Genomic DNA, 16,811 nt, shown 5'->3' on the forward strand with positions numbered 1-16,811 from the left:
CCTTCCTTTCAATTATTAAACTGACACATATTCAGATATACTTTTAGGACCACCCAGGTGATCATCAGTATCATTCAAATACCAAAAAGCCATCACCTCACCTAAGTGTGTGCAGAACCAGGAATGAGTTTTCTGAAGTACCTTCCTACCATCCTGTTGTTATTAAAATTAAAGAGAACGGAGCACAGCCTGTTTCACATTTTGCATTTTTAAAAAATAATTATTCTTTAAAAAAAAAGAAGCAAATAAAAAATTATGAAAATGTTTCCTTTTAAAGGACAAGACTTAAAATAGCCTTGGTATACTAGAACTTATTGTATCTCACAGAGTGACTTTGTTTGAAGGGCTTTCCTGCAATACAAACATTGTTTAAATATGTTTAAAGTTAATAATAACCAACAAATCATTAAACAGACTTTGTTTAACAAACCAGCAGCCAAAAGAAAGAAAAAAGTTAAAATAGTTACATAGAACAAGTTAGACAGTAAATCATTACTGGGAATCAGAGGGGCACGTTTCCTGCTTGTATTTTCTTGCATTCATTATAGTACCTCTGTAGAGCCTGTGAAAGCTACTTTATCTACATCCATGTGGTGAGAAATTGCTGCTCCAGCGGTGGGTCCAAAGCCTGGCACAATGTTCACAACTCCAGGTGGAAATCCGGCCTGAATTGTAAGAGAGATCCCTGTAAATTTGGGGAAGGATGACTAGAAGACCATGTCTTATAAAATCTTACTTCCCTTTTCACTTCTCCCACCACCTTTTCTCAGTCATACAATTATTCTCAGCCCTAGAGCCCCAAATGTGTTCATTCTCACATGATTTACACTCTCTTTCCCTCACCTGTCTTTTAGGCTATTGAACTGGCTCTTTAAAAAAAGAACATTTTATTTTAGTTATTTTTCAGTGTCATTGCCAAAGAATAATTTTTTTTCCTCCCCCAGTCAGATGTGTAAAGAAAAAGATTGCTTAATTTCATGTCTGCTTCATTAAAGTTATTTGAATCATTCATCCTGTGTGCTTGCTGACTTCTGCTCATTATCCCTTACATGAGATGGAATTTAATTAATGATCTGCTGACTTACACTGCAATTCTATTAAGAAAAATTATGGAAATAGTACTTCAAACTCAATGTCTTTACTTCTTCCTCTGGACATGGGTTGAAAGTAGAGAGTGGGCAACGTGAAGGTTTACAGCACAAAAGAGGCAGGTTAGCTACCAAGCATGAAAGAGCTGGCTACCTGAGATATGCACAGTTCCAGCATTTCCAGTTTTCTATTTAAAGAAGCTTTTCCTGTTGGCCAAATCAAATCTATTGTTTCCCACCAATTCTGTATTAGTTATGTTCCATTCATAGGCAAAATAAGTTATTTTCTTCCAACAGCTTGTCAGGGAAACTCCCATGGATGTGTGAAGTGTGGCTGGATTTCCTATTGGCAGGTATGGGATCTCAATGGCACTTGCAGAGCAAACATAAAATTAAAAGACCAAAAAGATGCACCTCCTGTATTATTACTTAAATGAGTCTCTTCTCAGCGTTAAACAGGACTTTGGAATTACATGCAAAGGTTCCATTTTCATCTGGAAAATGGTGAATTTCAACTGGTGAGTTACAGCTCCTAAACCTCATGTCCTGCATTATGGACACCAGACCATTACTTTTGTTCAAGCAACTTAGGTTACTTACAGGTTCATGCTCAGATACATTCTATCAATGCTTTTTATGCTCATTTAATATTCCAGATTAATATTTACCCCAGAACTGATGAGACAATGAGGTTCCTTCTATTTGCTTAGCATTGAGTTTCACACTTAATTTGTAGAGAAAAGTAAGAAGACTATGTTTTATGGGACACTGTCTCACTTTGGGCATTTAATTTCCATGTCTGTATTAGAAGCTATTCTCTACATATTAGCAAAGAAACCTTGTGAGGACTATTAAAAAGGTTAGTGAGAATTACCAAAAGTGACTATAATTTTTTTTTTTTAATGTGGACACTTGAGAACTAGAAAGTTAAATTAGATCTTTAGATAGTTTCACAGGAAGTCTAAAACAGCTACTGAAGTGATCACTGAGGTTTTGGTCACTATCAGGGATTTGGGGTTCAACTTTATTTGGGTAATCTGAGTGTAAATTAAAACTCAGCTAGTTTTGGGTGAATAAACCTTGAAGGACTTGATAACATAAATATTTGTATTTTTTTAAAGCTCTACAATATCTGTCAGATAACACAACAAAGACATTTAGCAATTATATACTTAAGCTTCTCATCCAGTGGAACACTGAGTGAATGGGTAAAATGACAATCATCTTGCCTTTTACTAAAAATACTCTGGCATTATACCAGTCATTACCACTCTGTAACCATTGTAAGTGTGCATACAAAATGGACCACTGATCACACTCCCACTTGCGAGCTCTCCTTTCAGGAAATCAGAATATCAGAATAGATATTTAATTAGAACAGAGTTACTTTCCTTGTAAAGCTGCTTCTTCAGAGAAATATACTTTCTGATACTTATTGTTAAAAATGAATAGAGAAGGTATCTCTGATTTTTTTTAAAGCAATTCCTCCTCCCCAGTATTATCTAATAGCATTTACTATGTGATGCAATAGCAAGACTTGGCTCCTTCCTGATAGTCATTTAGTTTCTGTGAAATATTAACACATAACCAGTCAGTATGCTCTGCTGAATCATTGTTTTGAAGCAGAATAATAAAATGTGTCAAGTCATTTCCATTAACACTCTGCAAGGTTATTGTGCTGGTGATTATTGACATCTGTGCCAACTCTTCAAACATGTTAGATTACATTTGTTGATTTTATTGGGAAGCAAGATAGCTAAACTATTTAACTGTTCTTCTTTGGGTGTTTGCTAGGCTGGGCACAATAGCCAAAGTAACTTTGGAGACACTGAAGAAACTACCACACTCCTTGTATTCAAGAGCACAAAGTGTATTCTCCCAGTTTCTGTGTGAGAAGAGTTCACAAGTTTGGCAGCAGTCACCAGTTCAATTTTACAGCTACTTGTTAATAATAAACCCCGGTGGATGAAAAGTTCGTTCAATTAAAACATAATAATAATGAGCTGTACACACAGGTCCTTTTCTATGATAACTATGCTAATAAAGTCATTGCCAACCACCTCTAAGTACTCTGCTCTTGATTCCTTGTTTGCTTTTGGCTTTGAAAGGTACTGTGCTTTTGTAATACAAACATGTTTGCCAAGGAATGGAGTTTACTAAATTGCTATTGTGGGTGGGTTTTTTTGTGTTTGTGGACTAGGCTGAAAGATATGCATGCTTTTACCCTGGATTTGCTTCACTGGTTTACAGTAAGGTAAGTTCCATAGTACAAGGCTAGACATGCAATGAGAAGTACTTGCAGAGGACAGCCTGGCTTGTATTACCTCTGTGGCATTTCAGCTGCAGTATACTCTTACATTTCTGAGAAGGGCAAAAAACTCTGTTGTTGATGACTTACCTCTTTAATTAAGGATCCCATGTAAAGGGCAGTCAGTGGAGTTTGTTCTGCTGGTTTGACAACCACCGTGTTTCCACAACAAAGGGCAGGGGCGATCTTCCAGATGAACATAACCAATGGGAAGTTCCACTGAAAGACAGACGAGAAGGTGTATCCTATTTCTCATATATCACCAAAATGCCTTTGCTTTTTCTATGATAATAGTGTGAATTGTCAGCTGGGTAGTTGAACTCTTTGTTGAACTCCTTTCAGAATGAAGATATTTTGAAAAAGCAAGCCATGTTATACAAAGACCAGTGATTTTGGTCTATGTGAGTCCATGGGATCCAGGGTTTTAGTTAAAAGTTCAAGAGACAATAAGTGTACTCCTCTAACAAAGCCTTACAGAAAGTTGCTGGATTAGTGGTGAAATTGGGAGTTTTGTTACGTTAAATGATCACATGCGTCATCAGTTCAGTTTTCTAAGGGAGACAAGGTAATAACATGTAATACTGCCCCTGCTCTCTTCCCTGGATGTTTCACTGGCAGCTCTCTATTGTGGTCAGTCCAGCCAGACTGCAGGGCAGCTGACTCCTTTGGACCCCATATTCAACAGTATGAGGGACCATGTGGCTGGGGGAAAAACGGATTGCCCCTCTGAGAATATTTCTAATAGTTTTGGAAGCATTGAGCCCAAGAGCCTCAGCACAAAAGCCACAGTGTGCCTTACCTTTATGTAAGTGGGGAAAAAGGCAGTTAACAGTTACCTATTATGTCAGAAAGGCTTGGAGGAGTATACATGCAACTGTTTTTTATCTCTCTCCTTATCTCATTTCAGTGTCACCCCACCCCCAAAAATAACAGGAGCACAAAGAACACAAAGTAAGGGATTACAGGGTTTTCTGGATCTTCATCACTGAAGTGGAACTGTGTGAGTGGAAAGGAAATGGAAATGATGAGCTAGTAAAAGTGTTTTACAGCGTTCACATAGTCCTCAAAATTTTTGGTTTATGTGAAAGCCTCCAACTTGGTGGGTTCACATTTCAATGGAGAGAAAATAAAGATACACTTAGAAGTCCTTGAACATTTTATAAGGGAAGCCAGTGTTTATACTAACTGCTTATACTTCCAGGATACAATTTTATTTAGAAGTGGCCACATCTAGTGTTTCTAATTCTTTAGGATATCTTGACTCTGAGTGCTTTACTTGAAATATCTTGTGCCTGACCTACAAGAGAATCTAAACCAGCATATTCCCAAGCTCTCCTAGAGGCTGGATCAAAATGTATTCCAGTGATGTTCTCCAAATCAATGTGGTGGTCTAAAGAGATAGCAAATCTGCAAGCTCAACTGAAAGATATCAGGAACATGTGTGGGACCCACATGTCTGAGCAAACCTGATAGACAAGCTGACTATTTCAGAATCTGGTAAACTGTTGAGCAGGTCGGGTCAGGCTGCTCACACCTACCATGTGCAAAGAGGTGGTCGGATTAGGAGTATCTAGTGCTTATAACCATTTTCACAGCAATCAACTGAAGCTGTTTAGACCTCACAAATAAGTTTAAAAGTTGAGTTCCTCAGCATTTTGGATGTTCAGACTCAGATAGGCCTTTTGAATTTTCACTTAAAATAAGTGACTTCAAAAATGGGAATTACACACTCCAAACAGGAGCTTGGGAACATATGGCTCAGTATCACTGTGCTTATTGGACACATTCTTTGTGTTGTTACTTGTACCATCAACATGGTGAATGAGTCTTAGTCATAAATAAAGATCCTGCTGTCTGGATGCTGTACAGAGCAGAACAGATATTCCAGGTCCTAAAGAGCTTATTGCTTATAGGCTGTAAATATTACCCTTTCCTATTTGTTTATTTCTAATTCTTCCATTTACAACAAAACACAATTCTGTCTTTCAAACTAATCCATCAGTCAACATTTTGAGATTTATTTTCCCTCCCTATACAGGGAGGAGAGAGACAAGGCTGGACTGGACTGACTCATCAAATACTCCATGTTGCAGTATTTGATGAGTACTCAGGATAGTCTCTATCTTTCAGAACCTGAAAGTTTCTGACTGGTAATGCACTTGCATAGACAAAATTTCAAAAGCGTTTCCATTTGTAACAGGAACATTTGTGTTACATAAATGGTTCCAACTTACAGGAATAATTTGGCCACACACGCCAATAGGCTCATGTCTTGTAAATGTAAAAAAGTTTCCATCTAGGGAAAGAACAAATAAATTAGACATTCAGACAAAACCTTTGTGAGAAACAGTTAAATCAGAAAGAAGATAAAGTTGGATACCAAACTTAGCTGGATAAAATTCTACTTATAAATTATATTTTCAAAATCTTAACTATGCAAAACCCCAACCATAAAGTACATCTGGATTTAATATCTACTTTCTTCATATCTCCAAGGTTTGATTCTGCCAGTCTGACCGACTTTTTGCAGTGATAACCCTGCTTCTCAATATGGTATGCACAGCACACCAATAAGCATTCCTCATTTCTTTTTTCTTTTATCACCTTTTTTTTAGAAAGTGCTCTTTTAAAAGCTACTTGCAATCCTAGGTACATATCAGACATTTTTTAATATTAGATCTTAGCTTAAATCAAATCCATTAAGTATAAAATTCTCTTTGATTCAAATAAACATGTGTTCCATTAAACCTAGTATAGAGATCTACGTGATGCAAAAAAGTTGGAAGTATTTATCACTCTAGTTTTCCTTAATTCCTTCTTTATTACCATTCTTTGCTTTGTCCTTCTGAGAGAAGGCAGCTAGAAACAATGTTTTCATAGACCTACTTAATGGGAGAAGGAATGGAATGAAATTTCAGCAAAATAAAAGAATGTTTCCTCATTCCTTTCTCTTAGTACTCTTCCTAGTACATTATCCAATAACTGAAACAAATATTACTCTTTGACCTAATCTTAGCTTTAATAAACAAATACTTGGTTTTCATTACTGGACCATTGAATAAACTGTAGGTTACTATGCAAAAGTAACCTATCAGACTTCTTAGATGTACATACAGGCTAAAATCTTTTCGTCAATAAAGAGTACTTATTAGTGGTGTATAGAACAAGAAATAAATACCGGTAACTGCACTAAATGTTTAAAATGAGCACTATGATAAATCTTAAATAACCTATATTAAGAACTATCTAAAATATTTTGTCTGAGATATTTTTTGTGTTGCACAACTTTTAGAAAAAGGCAGTTTTTTACAGATCACATTGGCTTCAGTTCCACACTTTTGTTATCTCAAAACTACTCACCCATTGGAACAGTACGCCCGTGGATTTTATCAGCCCAGCCTGCACAGTAGCGTAATGTTTTGATACAGGCACCTAAATCCATTAGGTAGGCAGTGGAAAAGAGTTTCCCACCATCAATGGCTTCCATTGTCTGCAGAAAACAACAATTACAGTGTTAATATCAAATATTGATAATGGTCCTCATGCTTGTACTTTGACATTTAGCTTTTGGTTTTTCAGTTCAGAGGTTTTCAGCTTTAGTACAAACATTTAGATTAATTCCCCTCTGAAGGATACTTAGCATTTGAAAAACCCAACATTGCAATTTACAAATGAGAAATTTTTGTGATGGTTTATTCACAGTGACCTATGCAGGTAAGACGATCATGGCACATTTGTAATGGTGAGATGTTCTGAAAAAACAATAACATTTCTCCCATCTGAATCAGTTACACTGTTCTAGTTTAAATTAAATATTCTACAAATGTAGATTAAAAGATCAGCTAGGAGTCTGCGCAAATAAGTGATGCAAATAAAATGAGTGGCCTCCCTTAGCCTATATGCACTGACACCCAAGGTAGGCACTAGTTTCCTGGAAATAACTGTCACATTAACTTAGGACCCTGTGCTGTTTAATTATTAAGGAACATCTTTCTAGGTGCTCAATAAATGCATGATTATCAACATATATGAGCAAAAAGACTCAAAGCATGGAATAAAATGCCCCAAATAATACCTTGAGTCTTTCCTGTGCAAAGGAAGGATCTGAGCCATCAAGAACTCCTAACTGAGAAAAATTCACTATGAATAATACTTATACAGAAGAGACTCTCTTTTATTGGCTAACTACTGACTGAGTGAACTAACTGGTCTTATTTGAAGCCAGTCCTGACTCTCCATACCATGGACCTCCATGCCAGGCAGATACAAACCTTTAGAATAATAATCAGCAAATATTCATTCAACCTCTATAACTTTTCAGCTGACCAATTCTGTTCAACCCACAGTACTTTAATGATCCCACAGAGAGACTAGCACCAAACAGGGTTGATTTCCAGCCAAATCTAGGGAGTATGGTTTAGATTAATGCCATTTCAATACCCCTAATCATTGGGACATCTAGTTAAAGACCATGTGCAGTTCTTAAATAGTGTCAACATCTTCTTGACACTGCTAGAATTTTCTTCTGGAGTCTTCAAGCACAGATACACTGGGGATCTTCAGCTTTGTGAACAATACTGTTAGAATACTTTGTAGGAAAACCCCAAACTATAGTTTCAAGATCTAGTCAGAATTTAGAAATACTTTTTTTTTTTTTTTTTCTAAATTTGCTATTTTGTATGTCCAAGGTTCTTTAGCATTTCAGGCTGAGTCTACAGACTGATCCTGCAAGTAAAACGTGTCACCAAGAGCCCCCCTGTGAAATCCACAGTTTTAGTTAACTGGACACATTGCAGATATCATACCTGGGAAGAGAACAGAACAAACAGAGAAGCCAGCAATGCTTGATGGCTTTCAGAAACAAGGAACTGATTAAATGAGATAGGCCCTCATCATTCCAGGCAATATATCTGGCACTGTGTTGTTCTGTTTGAACATGGGAGAAAATTCTTCCCTGGCCTTGAACTTATGAACTCTGTAGCTTTGAACATCACAACATGCAGAAACCTAAGAAACAAAATTCTCAGTGGCTCTTTCAGTACCCTGCTTTGACATATTCTTCCAGTAGCCTGTCTATAGGGCTGTTGAACCTCTGGAACTTCAGGAGAGGCATCTTATCATTATATAAAACACTGAAATGGAATAATTCTGATCCTGGCCAGATGCATGAGCACAGGAAAATGCCTTTGGAATGAGCTTTGGGGGTCTATTTTGACCCCTAGTGTTTACAAGGCTATTTGCTACTCTGTAGTACTAGTACTAGTTTTCTGGAGAAAATCTCTCTTCATTTTGATGACATCTGAAAAGCACTTCATTCAAACACACCTTATCTAAAAGTGAAAAGTATTCAATAATGTGAGCAAGGTGTAGGAAAAAAACCCAAATTCAGTAAAGCAGAAACTTGGGAGGGGCGCCAGAGAAAAGCAATACTTTCATATTATGAAAATGGCAAGTGGGAACAAAAACTAACTTAATGTTTCAGCTTTCCTGTGGAAAAAAGATTATTTCTCCATCCTCTTTGCATGTGTAATGCCTTAGGCTGTACAATAAAGAAGCAAATGCCAGCTTATCCAGTATCTAACTGACAAGGGGGCATACTTTTCCTATTAAAAATGTAACTCTCTTAAAATTTTGTCTCTCTCAACTGCAATAAATCGAGCATTGTTAAGGACACAAGTTCCAGCCACACAAAATTTCTCCTGAGAATCTAGGTAGTTATCAGTCCCTATCAAGATTACAAGATTCATTTAGAGAAACAACTTGGTTAAAGAAAAGTGTAAATTTGTCAGTTGCAGACTTTGGAATTCAAGGAAATAACGTCAGTTCCTTTGAATTTTTATTTTTCTTTTAAAAACCTGTTTGGGACACATGCAAATGTCTTCCTATACTACAGCCATAAGGACAACAGAATGGACAATAGATGTTTGCAGGTTTATATATTTTGAAGGCTTAAATTTTATGCATTTATCAATGCTGTGGTTTGTAGCTAATGGCTAAATACTTCAAATTGTGACTAGATCAGTCTGAGTGGTGATCGTGAATGTTGGATACTCCTCCTGCTCTCTTAAATTTTTGACACTGTTGGCAGAAAACCAGGGTTCATCTTCAGAACAGTGCAAAAAATTACCCTGCCTCAGTGTTAATTTCAGAAACTGCTTGAAATAGAAAGGAGATCATCTTAATGGTAGCATCACATGTGGGGTTTAAAAGAAGAGGGGGTGGTGCTATACTTTATCAAATCGGTGGTGCCTTTCTACTTTAAGCGTTCTTTCTTGCCTTAGTGCTCAACAGGTAGGTGGTGGTGCTACAACTTATGTGTCTGCTGTTAACAGTGGTAAAATGGCCAATACACAGTAGTTGATAAAGGCAGGACATCATTCCCCATCCCCCATATTCTTCCTACTAATAAGTAATTAATTGCTATCTTTGGTTCTGGTTAAGCTTTTTCACTCATTGCCCAGTTGCAAGCTGGAGTTAATGAAGGACGAGTCATAACAAAATATAGAGCCATGAAATTAAAATTTCTCCCAGTTCTGACTTGTATCATTTGTAAGTGCTGAGCTAGGTTTTGAGTTTAGGCCTTGATTCAGGCCATGGTTTAGAAAAGTGTTAAGCACATAATCTATGTTAGTGTGTCCTTAAGAATCAACAATTGAAATTGCATCCATTGTAAGTGGCTTAAGTATCATCTTAAAGCTAATCAAATACTCAAGTATTTTGTGGATGTTGGGTGTTAACAGACCAGAGTGCAAACCAGTTTAATGAGGTCCATTTGCAATACAGATACAAAACAAGTATTGAGAACACCTTACTTTCCAAGGATTTATCGTGTTAGGCTTGCTTATACCTTTCTTTAAAAATCAGGACATAGGCTTTTTTCCCAGTCTTTTTGTTCACATATCATACTCACAGCTAAAATCAGCCGATCTCTCTCAACTAAGTCAGCTAGTTTATTCAAGAGCCTTCCTCGCTCTGAAGCATCCATTGTACGCCAGGGTGACCCAAGCTCAAAAGCTTTTCTAGCTGCTTTGACAGCCTTGTCTACATCTGCCTGTGGGGAAAATAGAGAAACTTTTATAATCAATAATTGATTCTGTCATCAGGCTTGTTGGTTGTTAAACATGCAAGGTGTTTTGCAAGATAAATAAGAGACACCAACCCCAATCTAATCAGAATCAGTACAGTAATTTTAAATACATGAGTTATTTTCTTTCAAACATTTCTGCTGTCATTTCAGCAATGTGAAGTTTTATGAGAAACAGATGGGTTCTCAAAGCTTCTAAAATAAAAACATATTAAGGAACTTTCTTTTTAAAATTTAGAGATTCAAACCCTCTGCCTTCTAGTGTCTGGAACTGGGGATACACCCACCGATTACACTGTTGATGTAATTTCATCTCTTTTATGTACAAAGAGATGCCCAAATCTGTATTTAAGTACTCAATGTTATCTAAAAGTATCTGGTGGTGTGATGAAGACCAGGATAGAAAAATCTGTTCCTTAGAATGTTTCATAAAATGAACACACATTTATCATTGAGGAAGACAAATAAATGCATTTGTTTTTGAAAGTTATAAGGAGCATTTGTATTTTAAATAATTTTAACAATTGACTAACTGACCAGGTTTTAAATGCTAAGCCTAAATATTCTGAAGTCTAAGCATTGCCTTTGCATTAAGCAAGCTAATTTGTCAGTCCATTAATGTTTTTAATAATACAGTTTATTATTTACCATTTGCCTTTTGCTATAGCAGGAAGATCTACAGTGAATTATATGAAACTCTTTTCTGTGTAAGGGTGTTCCAGGATATAAAAATCTCTTGAGAAAAGGTTTTTAGTACTTGCAGTTCTTCTATATGTCACAATTCTTGTAAAAGTTTTCCCAGGAAAACAATGACCTAGAAAGGAGGTTTATTCTACTTTTTGTTAGAAATTAGTAACAAATTTCAAGGAAAAAAAAGGAAGAATCTATACATGGAACACTTCCCTGAGCAATTTGCATGCATTGGTTAAAGGATTTCTTTCAAACTTTTTTTTGTACTGCTAGTTGTCAGGGTCTGCTTTGGGGAAATCACTATCAAGGTTGACTAAGTCAGCAAAGTTGACTAAGTCAACACCAAAGTCAGTTTTTCTAAATGTGAACCAGATCTTGAATATTTAACTGGTGTTTGTAGCCAACAACTAGTTCTTAAAAGCTGGAAGTGGGGTGGGTAAGTGGCTTGGAAAGCCCAGCACAGACCTGCTAGGCAGGAGGCCCACAGAGCTTCCCAAAGTTCTTTCCAGGAAGTTTGGGAAAAGATAAAAAGGATCTTTACAAATAGCACAGTCATTACTATAAGGTAATACTGACCAGTCACCGCCATAAGGCAGCTGAATCTACCAGATTAAAAAGAACTGTTTTTCTTCAGGATTTGGCAGAATGTTGTCAAATACCTCAAGAAAAAGATGTTCTTCAACTGTATGAAATTTAATTTGGGTACATAAATCTACACCGTGAGTATGAAGACTGATAGCTCCTTTCACAGCTAGTTTAGACTTTTTACAGAAGTACATTTACTTTACATCCCACTGACCATTTGCTGAGCTGCTTTATTATTATTAGGGGCCCTTAGGATTAGTGAATGTAGCTTGAAAAAGCCATCAAACTGAAAGGAAAACAGTTCCCACCCACATATGTGTCTGTGCTTTGTAATCTCCACTTGTTTTTTTTTAAATACCACTGCAAGGCAGTATACAGCCCTTTGTCAACCCTATTGTACACACAAATTAAATTCCTAAAATCTCTTGGCTTATTATCTAAAGACTAGGCTCTAGAATATTAGGTTCACAATGACTGTGTAATTTACTAGATTTGTACATTTCACTTGGCAATTTAGTTAATAGCAGTTGTCATTACACATTAGTTTGCAAAATAATTGGAGAGAAAGCAAACGTGTGTGTCGAACAGTATTATCTCTTTATTTAATGAGTTGTTAGATTGCTTGTAAGGAATGAAAGCTACAAAAATTCTGAATGGTAAGTGAACAGTTGCAGGTCATGAGTAATTTAATTTGAGGATGATCAAATATCAGGCTAGCCTGATTTACAATGTAATTTGGATTTTAAACACTGAACAGAGAAGAGGTAGAAGAAGTAGCACTTTACATCAAAAGCATTTATGTTTCTAGTGGGATATGATTCAGAAGTTAACAGCATGCTTATGAAATTCTTTGGCTGAGGACAAAAAGAGCCTGAAGCAATCTCAGTGACTCTGAGCACTATATACAGGTAACTGGCACTAAAGAAAAGTAAGAACAAGGCATTTGAAAAACTCATGATTAGATACATGAAATTATCAAAAGCCAGATTCATGCAGACTTTCTCAGCCATCTTTGTCTTTAAAATGTGTCTTCACTATGACCTCCTTAATAATGTGTGGTCACTATTGCTCATGTGCTAGACAGATAGCATTTGAACCAAAGTTTATTAGGAGATTCATGATGAAATTACAGAACAGAGTAACTACGATTCAATGAACACAGGGTGTTAAATGAACTGGGTTTTTATATATTTCTCAAAAGAACATTTCATTTCAGAGTGAATCTTTGTACAGTAGATTAAAATATTCTGAAAGAGATTGTGCTTATTATAGTTGCAGTAAATTTTTGGTGAACTTATAACACAGATAAATGGCTTATAAGTTTTGTAGTAGTTCTCATGGATAAAAAGGTGTTTAATGTACATTTTGCTGCTCAGTTTAAAACCTGCTTGCTATACAAATAATTCTAGATATGTATATTTCTTGACTAAAGTGAACACCAGATGTCATTTTGTGAGAAATGTGAGAAAATTATTTTGCTTTTGGATGTAAAAATTTGACTTTGAAGGGGAAAATGTAGAAAATAAATATTTGCAAGAACCAAACCAGTAATTATAAAACCGATTTTATTTTCAGTCACAGTCGTCACTTTTTGTACACCTGTGAACTGGAAATAGAACATTCACTTCTCATACTTACTTTCTCGCAGTCTATAAAAAAATTTCTTTGGTCATGGGTTTTAAAACTGTTTAAGCAACACTGTCTGTTCTATTTAAAAAACTACACCCCCTACTTGATAACTTATATTTAAACTATATGGTAGCACTAGACAAATCCTTTTCAGCAGAAAAATACATGATATAACAAACATACAGAGCTGCTTATTTGAGGGCTTAGGTGTTCTTTATACCTTTGATTACATGGCATCTATCTGTAATTTTCTGCAAAGAAACCTCACAAATATAAAAAATAAATGTGTGTCTGCAGGTGTCAACAATCTTTTTAGTCCTCTGCCTAAATTCATCAATTCAGCATGTTGTAAGGAAACCAGTTTTGGTGGAATTAGTATCTATTTGATAAGTTACTTTCAGCTTCAGAGTCTTTTTTAGGACTATGTTCTAATACATTTTTCACAAAACCAAGTATTTGAAGGAGGCAGCACTGAGAAGACATATTCATAACTGAAAATGCTAATGGTAATGATCATCTTCACAGAGTCTGTGTGAGAAAATATCAGTATTTGTCCACTTCATGTTATCCCCCCCTCCCATTAAATTATTAGATGTCACTGATCAAAGAGAACAAAAAGAATTAATATCATTAAAAAAAAATTAACAAAAAATATTTCTTCAGAACTTTCCTCATATGAGCAAGATCCTAAGAATAAAGCAGTTTTTTAGTTTCTGTTTACAAACAACAATAAGGCTTAGTGAAAAAGCTAAGAACTATGTTTGCAGAAGGAGGTATATGGCATGAAGTAGGTACATCTTTGGGGTGGTGTTTTACATCAGCACAGAGGGATGCTTGCCTTCCTGCTTTTAAGACACAGAACTGAATTTAAAGCTAGTGTTAAGAGAAAGAAAGAAAACCCTACCTTGTCACCTTCTTCAACTTCACAGATTTTCTCTTCATTTGCAGGGTTAAAGACTTCAAATTTTTTACCACTGACCGAATCATGCCACTCATTGTTTATAAATATCTGCAGAAGAAGAAATAGTGCAACAATGTTAGTAACATATATATAGCTGCTGCCTGCTTTCTGTTTTAATGAATAAATCTGTCGTTCATAGCTGAGAGCTGCCTGATTGATAGGTACCTGAATTAAAAATGGAATAACTGTTTCTACATTATTCTGAAGAGATGAATAATCACATATGCACTTAACTTGGAGAGGCAAACTTCCTGTCTCTACATGATATTTCCACTTTGTTTCATATCATAAAAAGATACTGTTACAAAGGGGTCCTTCCTCTCTCATACTGAAGTCTGTGATGTACAAGGGAGGTACAGCCCTAAATGACCTACCTAAACCTACCTGGGTTTCCTATGCTTACAGGGTTGGTAACAATGGAGGGCCTTTCTGTTACATGCCCCAAGAGAAGTAAACCCAATCCTTGGGTTTAGTATATATAGTACATGTAGTATCCTGGAGAACACTATTTTATTTAGCTTTGCTTTGATTTGTCTTCACTCTCTCCTGCTCCCCCCCAAAAATCCCAACAAAAAATAACCAATAGCATGTTTTTCTGAAATTAAAGTCAAGACTAAAAAAACCCCACCACAGTCCATTGAATGAAACAAAGAAAGAACCACTTAAGCAGAGTAAAAAGCAAGCAAGTATACTTCTCTATTTTCCTGTTACAGGAGAAAAATAATTAGAGGTTAGGGAAGGGCTCTTTTATTTTTCACAAAAATCCTTTGTCTTTGTGGATTGGTTCTTCATTGAATGTGATCCTGGTCAAGATTTAAAAGCAGAAATATAATGCTCTTAATCTTTTACAAAAAAGGTGGAACTTATTCCATTAAATAAAGATAGGAACTGTGAATCAAGAGGAAATGACTGATGTATTCACAAGAAGTACATTGTTAACAATCTTAGAGAAAGCCTAGACTGTCCTTGCTGTTGGTAGTTGGTGCATTTCACAGAGACTTTCTCTGAAAAACACACTTAGCAGCACATACTTGGAGAAAAGCCATGTCTCTTATATAATTGATGCCCGGAAGAAAAGTTGAATTACTTTATTGATGAAATCACCTATTTCTTTAATTGCTGTTTTTCTCCCTGTCCTAATCTTACAAGGAAAGGAGGACTAGCCTTCCAGACTGAACTAGCACATACCAAAATGTTTACAATGGCCAACTTAATATGTCCAAGAGCTGACAATGAGCGGAATTTTAAAGGTGGCTTATGGGCAGAAGATGACTGTAGTCCTCAACTATACATATAACCCTATAAAACTCAATAGGTCCTGGAGGAAAATATGTGGGAAACTGGCACTTCTGATCATAGTTTTGAAAGCTAATTCGTACTCCTCCTTTGGAAAGACTATTTGCAGGATCTCAGTCTGAACATTCTCACATCACAATGCTGTTATTTCCCAGGTGTTATACTGTGGGTGCCAAAGTGGGGTTGTGCCATATTGCCATAATCCTGCACTCAGCGTGTGAATATAATCATACAAACATACAGTAAATGTGGGTGCTGACAGTGTATATGACCTCATCGCTTGGCAGGATTACAGCTGATGGACATGTATATGGGGAGCTATTTTCTCTCCGCTCCCTGCCTGAAAGTTTCTCTGCAAAACACCAGGAATTCAAACCTCTCCAGTTTTGGTCTTCAGCACATGCTGCAATTCCTGCTTTTGAAGGGTGAAGCTACTTGCCTCATATGACTTCAGGCTTTGTGGAGACGATCCTTGGGTAACCATTTTAGCTGTCATTGCTTTATAATCAGTATGACTATCTTCTGTTTAAGGTGATCCTAACCATTTGACATTATTCATTATTTATTCAGTAATTTCTATCAATACCCTGATTACCTCCAATTTAATTGTCACAGATATCAAGTCTTTTGTCACCCTGACACTGGTGACACTTCCCTGTCTTCCATTCAGCCTTTAGGCATAAAATGCAAGCATACTCCTGTCATTCTGACTATTACTGCCAATGTCTGACTATTATTGTTTGAACTGCAAGGGGTATTACAGCAAATTAATATTACTTGTGTCCATTTTGATAGTTTTTCATACTTCATTTCAACTCTGAGGATCTCTGTTATGTCTCTACACTGATTTCCCTCAGCAGACAGCACCGTTCTTGATTTTCCATTCTCCCAGACATCGTCTAAGCCTTTTTACTAATCTGTTGCCTTTGTGTGGAACACCTATATACCAGGAAAACCAGGCCAGCATGCATTGCTCATTTAACTGTTTCATCCTGACTTTTACCTGACAGGGACTGCAAAAAGTTTAACATTAAAACGAAGAAAATAAGCTAAAATTGTGCTTTCATTAATTCTGCTAAAATATCCTGTCTTTGTATTTAACATCTTTCTATTTCAAGCTTCTCATAGAATGCCAAACATATAGCTAACAGTTAAGAAGCACAAAAGAAC

The 16,811-nt window shown here is 36.3% G+C and overlaps 1 protein-coding gene across 3 annotated transcripts in view; it reads right to left on the reverse strand.

The window, feature by feature from the left end:
- Positions 1-16,811, reverse strand: part of ALDH1A1 (aldehyde dehydrogenase 1 family member A1) — a 53,251-nt gene that overhangs the window by 11,935 nt on the left and 24,505 nt on the right. For all 3 annotated transcript variants that reach the window (XM_052778541.1, XM_052778544.1, XM_052778543.1), the window contains 6 exons: positions 14,289-14,393; positions 10,307-10,447; positions 6,757-6,886; positions 5,631-5,692; positions 3,487-3,615; positions 552-665 (listed from right to left, as the gene is read on the reverse strand). In XM_052778541.1, coding sequence (XP_052634501.1) covers positions 552-665; positions 3,487-3,615; positions 5,631-5,692; positions 6,757-6,886; positions 10,307-10,447; positions 14,289-14,393 — 681 coding nt within the window. The remainder of the gene's footprint in view (positions 1-551; positions 666-3,486; positions 3,616-5,630; positions 5,693-6,756; positions 6,887-10,306; positions 10,448-14,288; positions 14,394-16,811) is intronic.

This window comes from Harpia harpyja, chromosome Z, assembly GCF_026419915.1.
Source record: "Harpia harpyja isolate bHarHar1 chromosome Z, bHarHar1 primary haplotype, whole genome shotgun sequence".
Lineage (NCBI taxonomy): Eukaryota > Metazoa > Chordata > Aves > Accipitriformes > Accipitridae > Harpia > Harpia harpyja.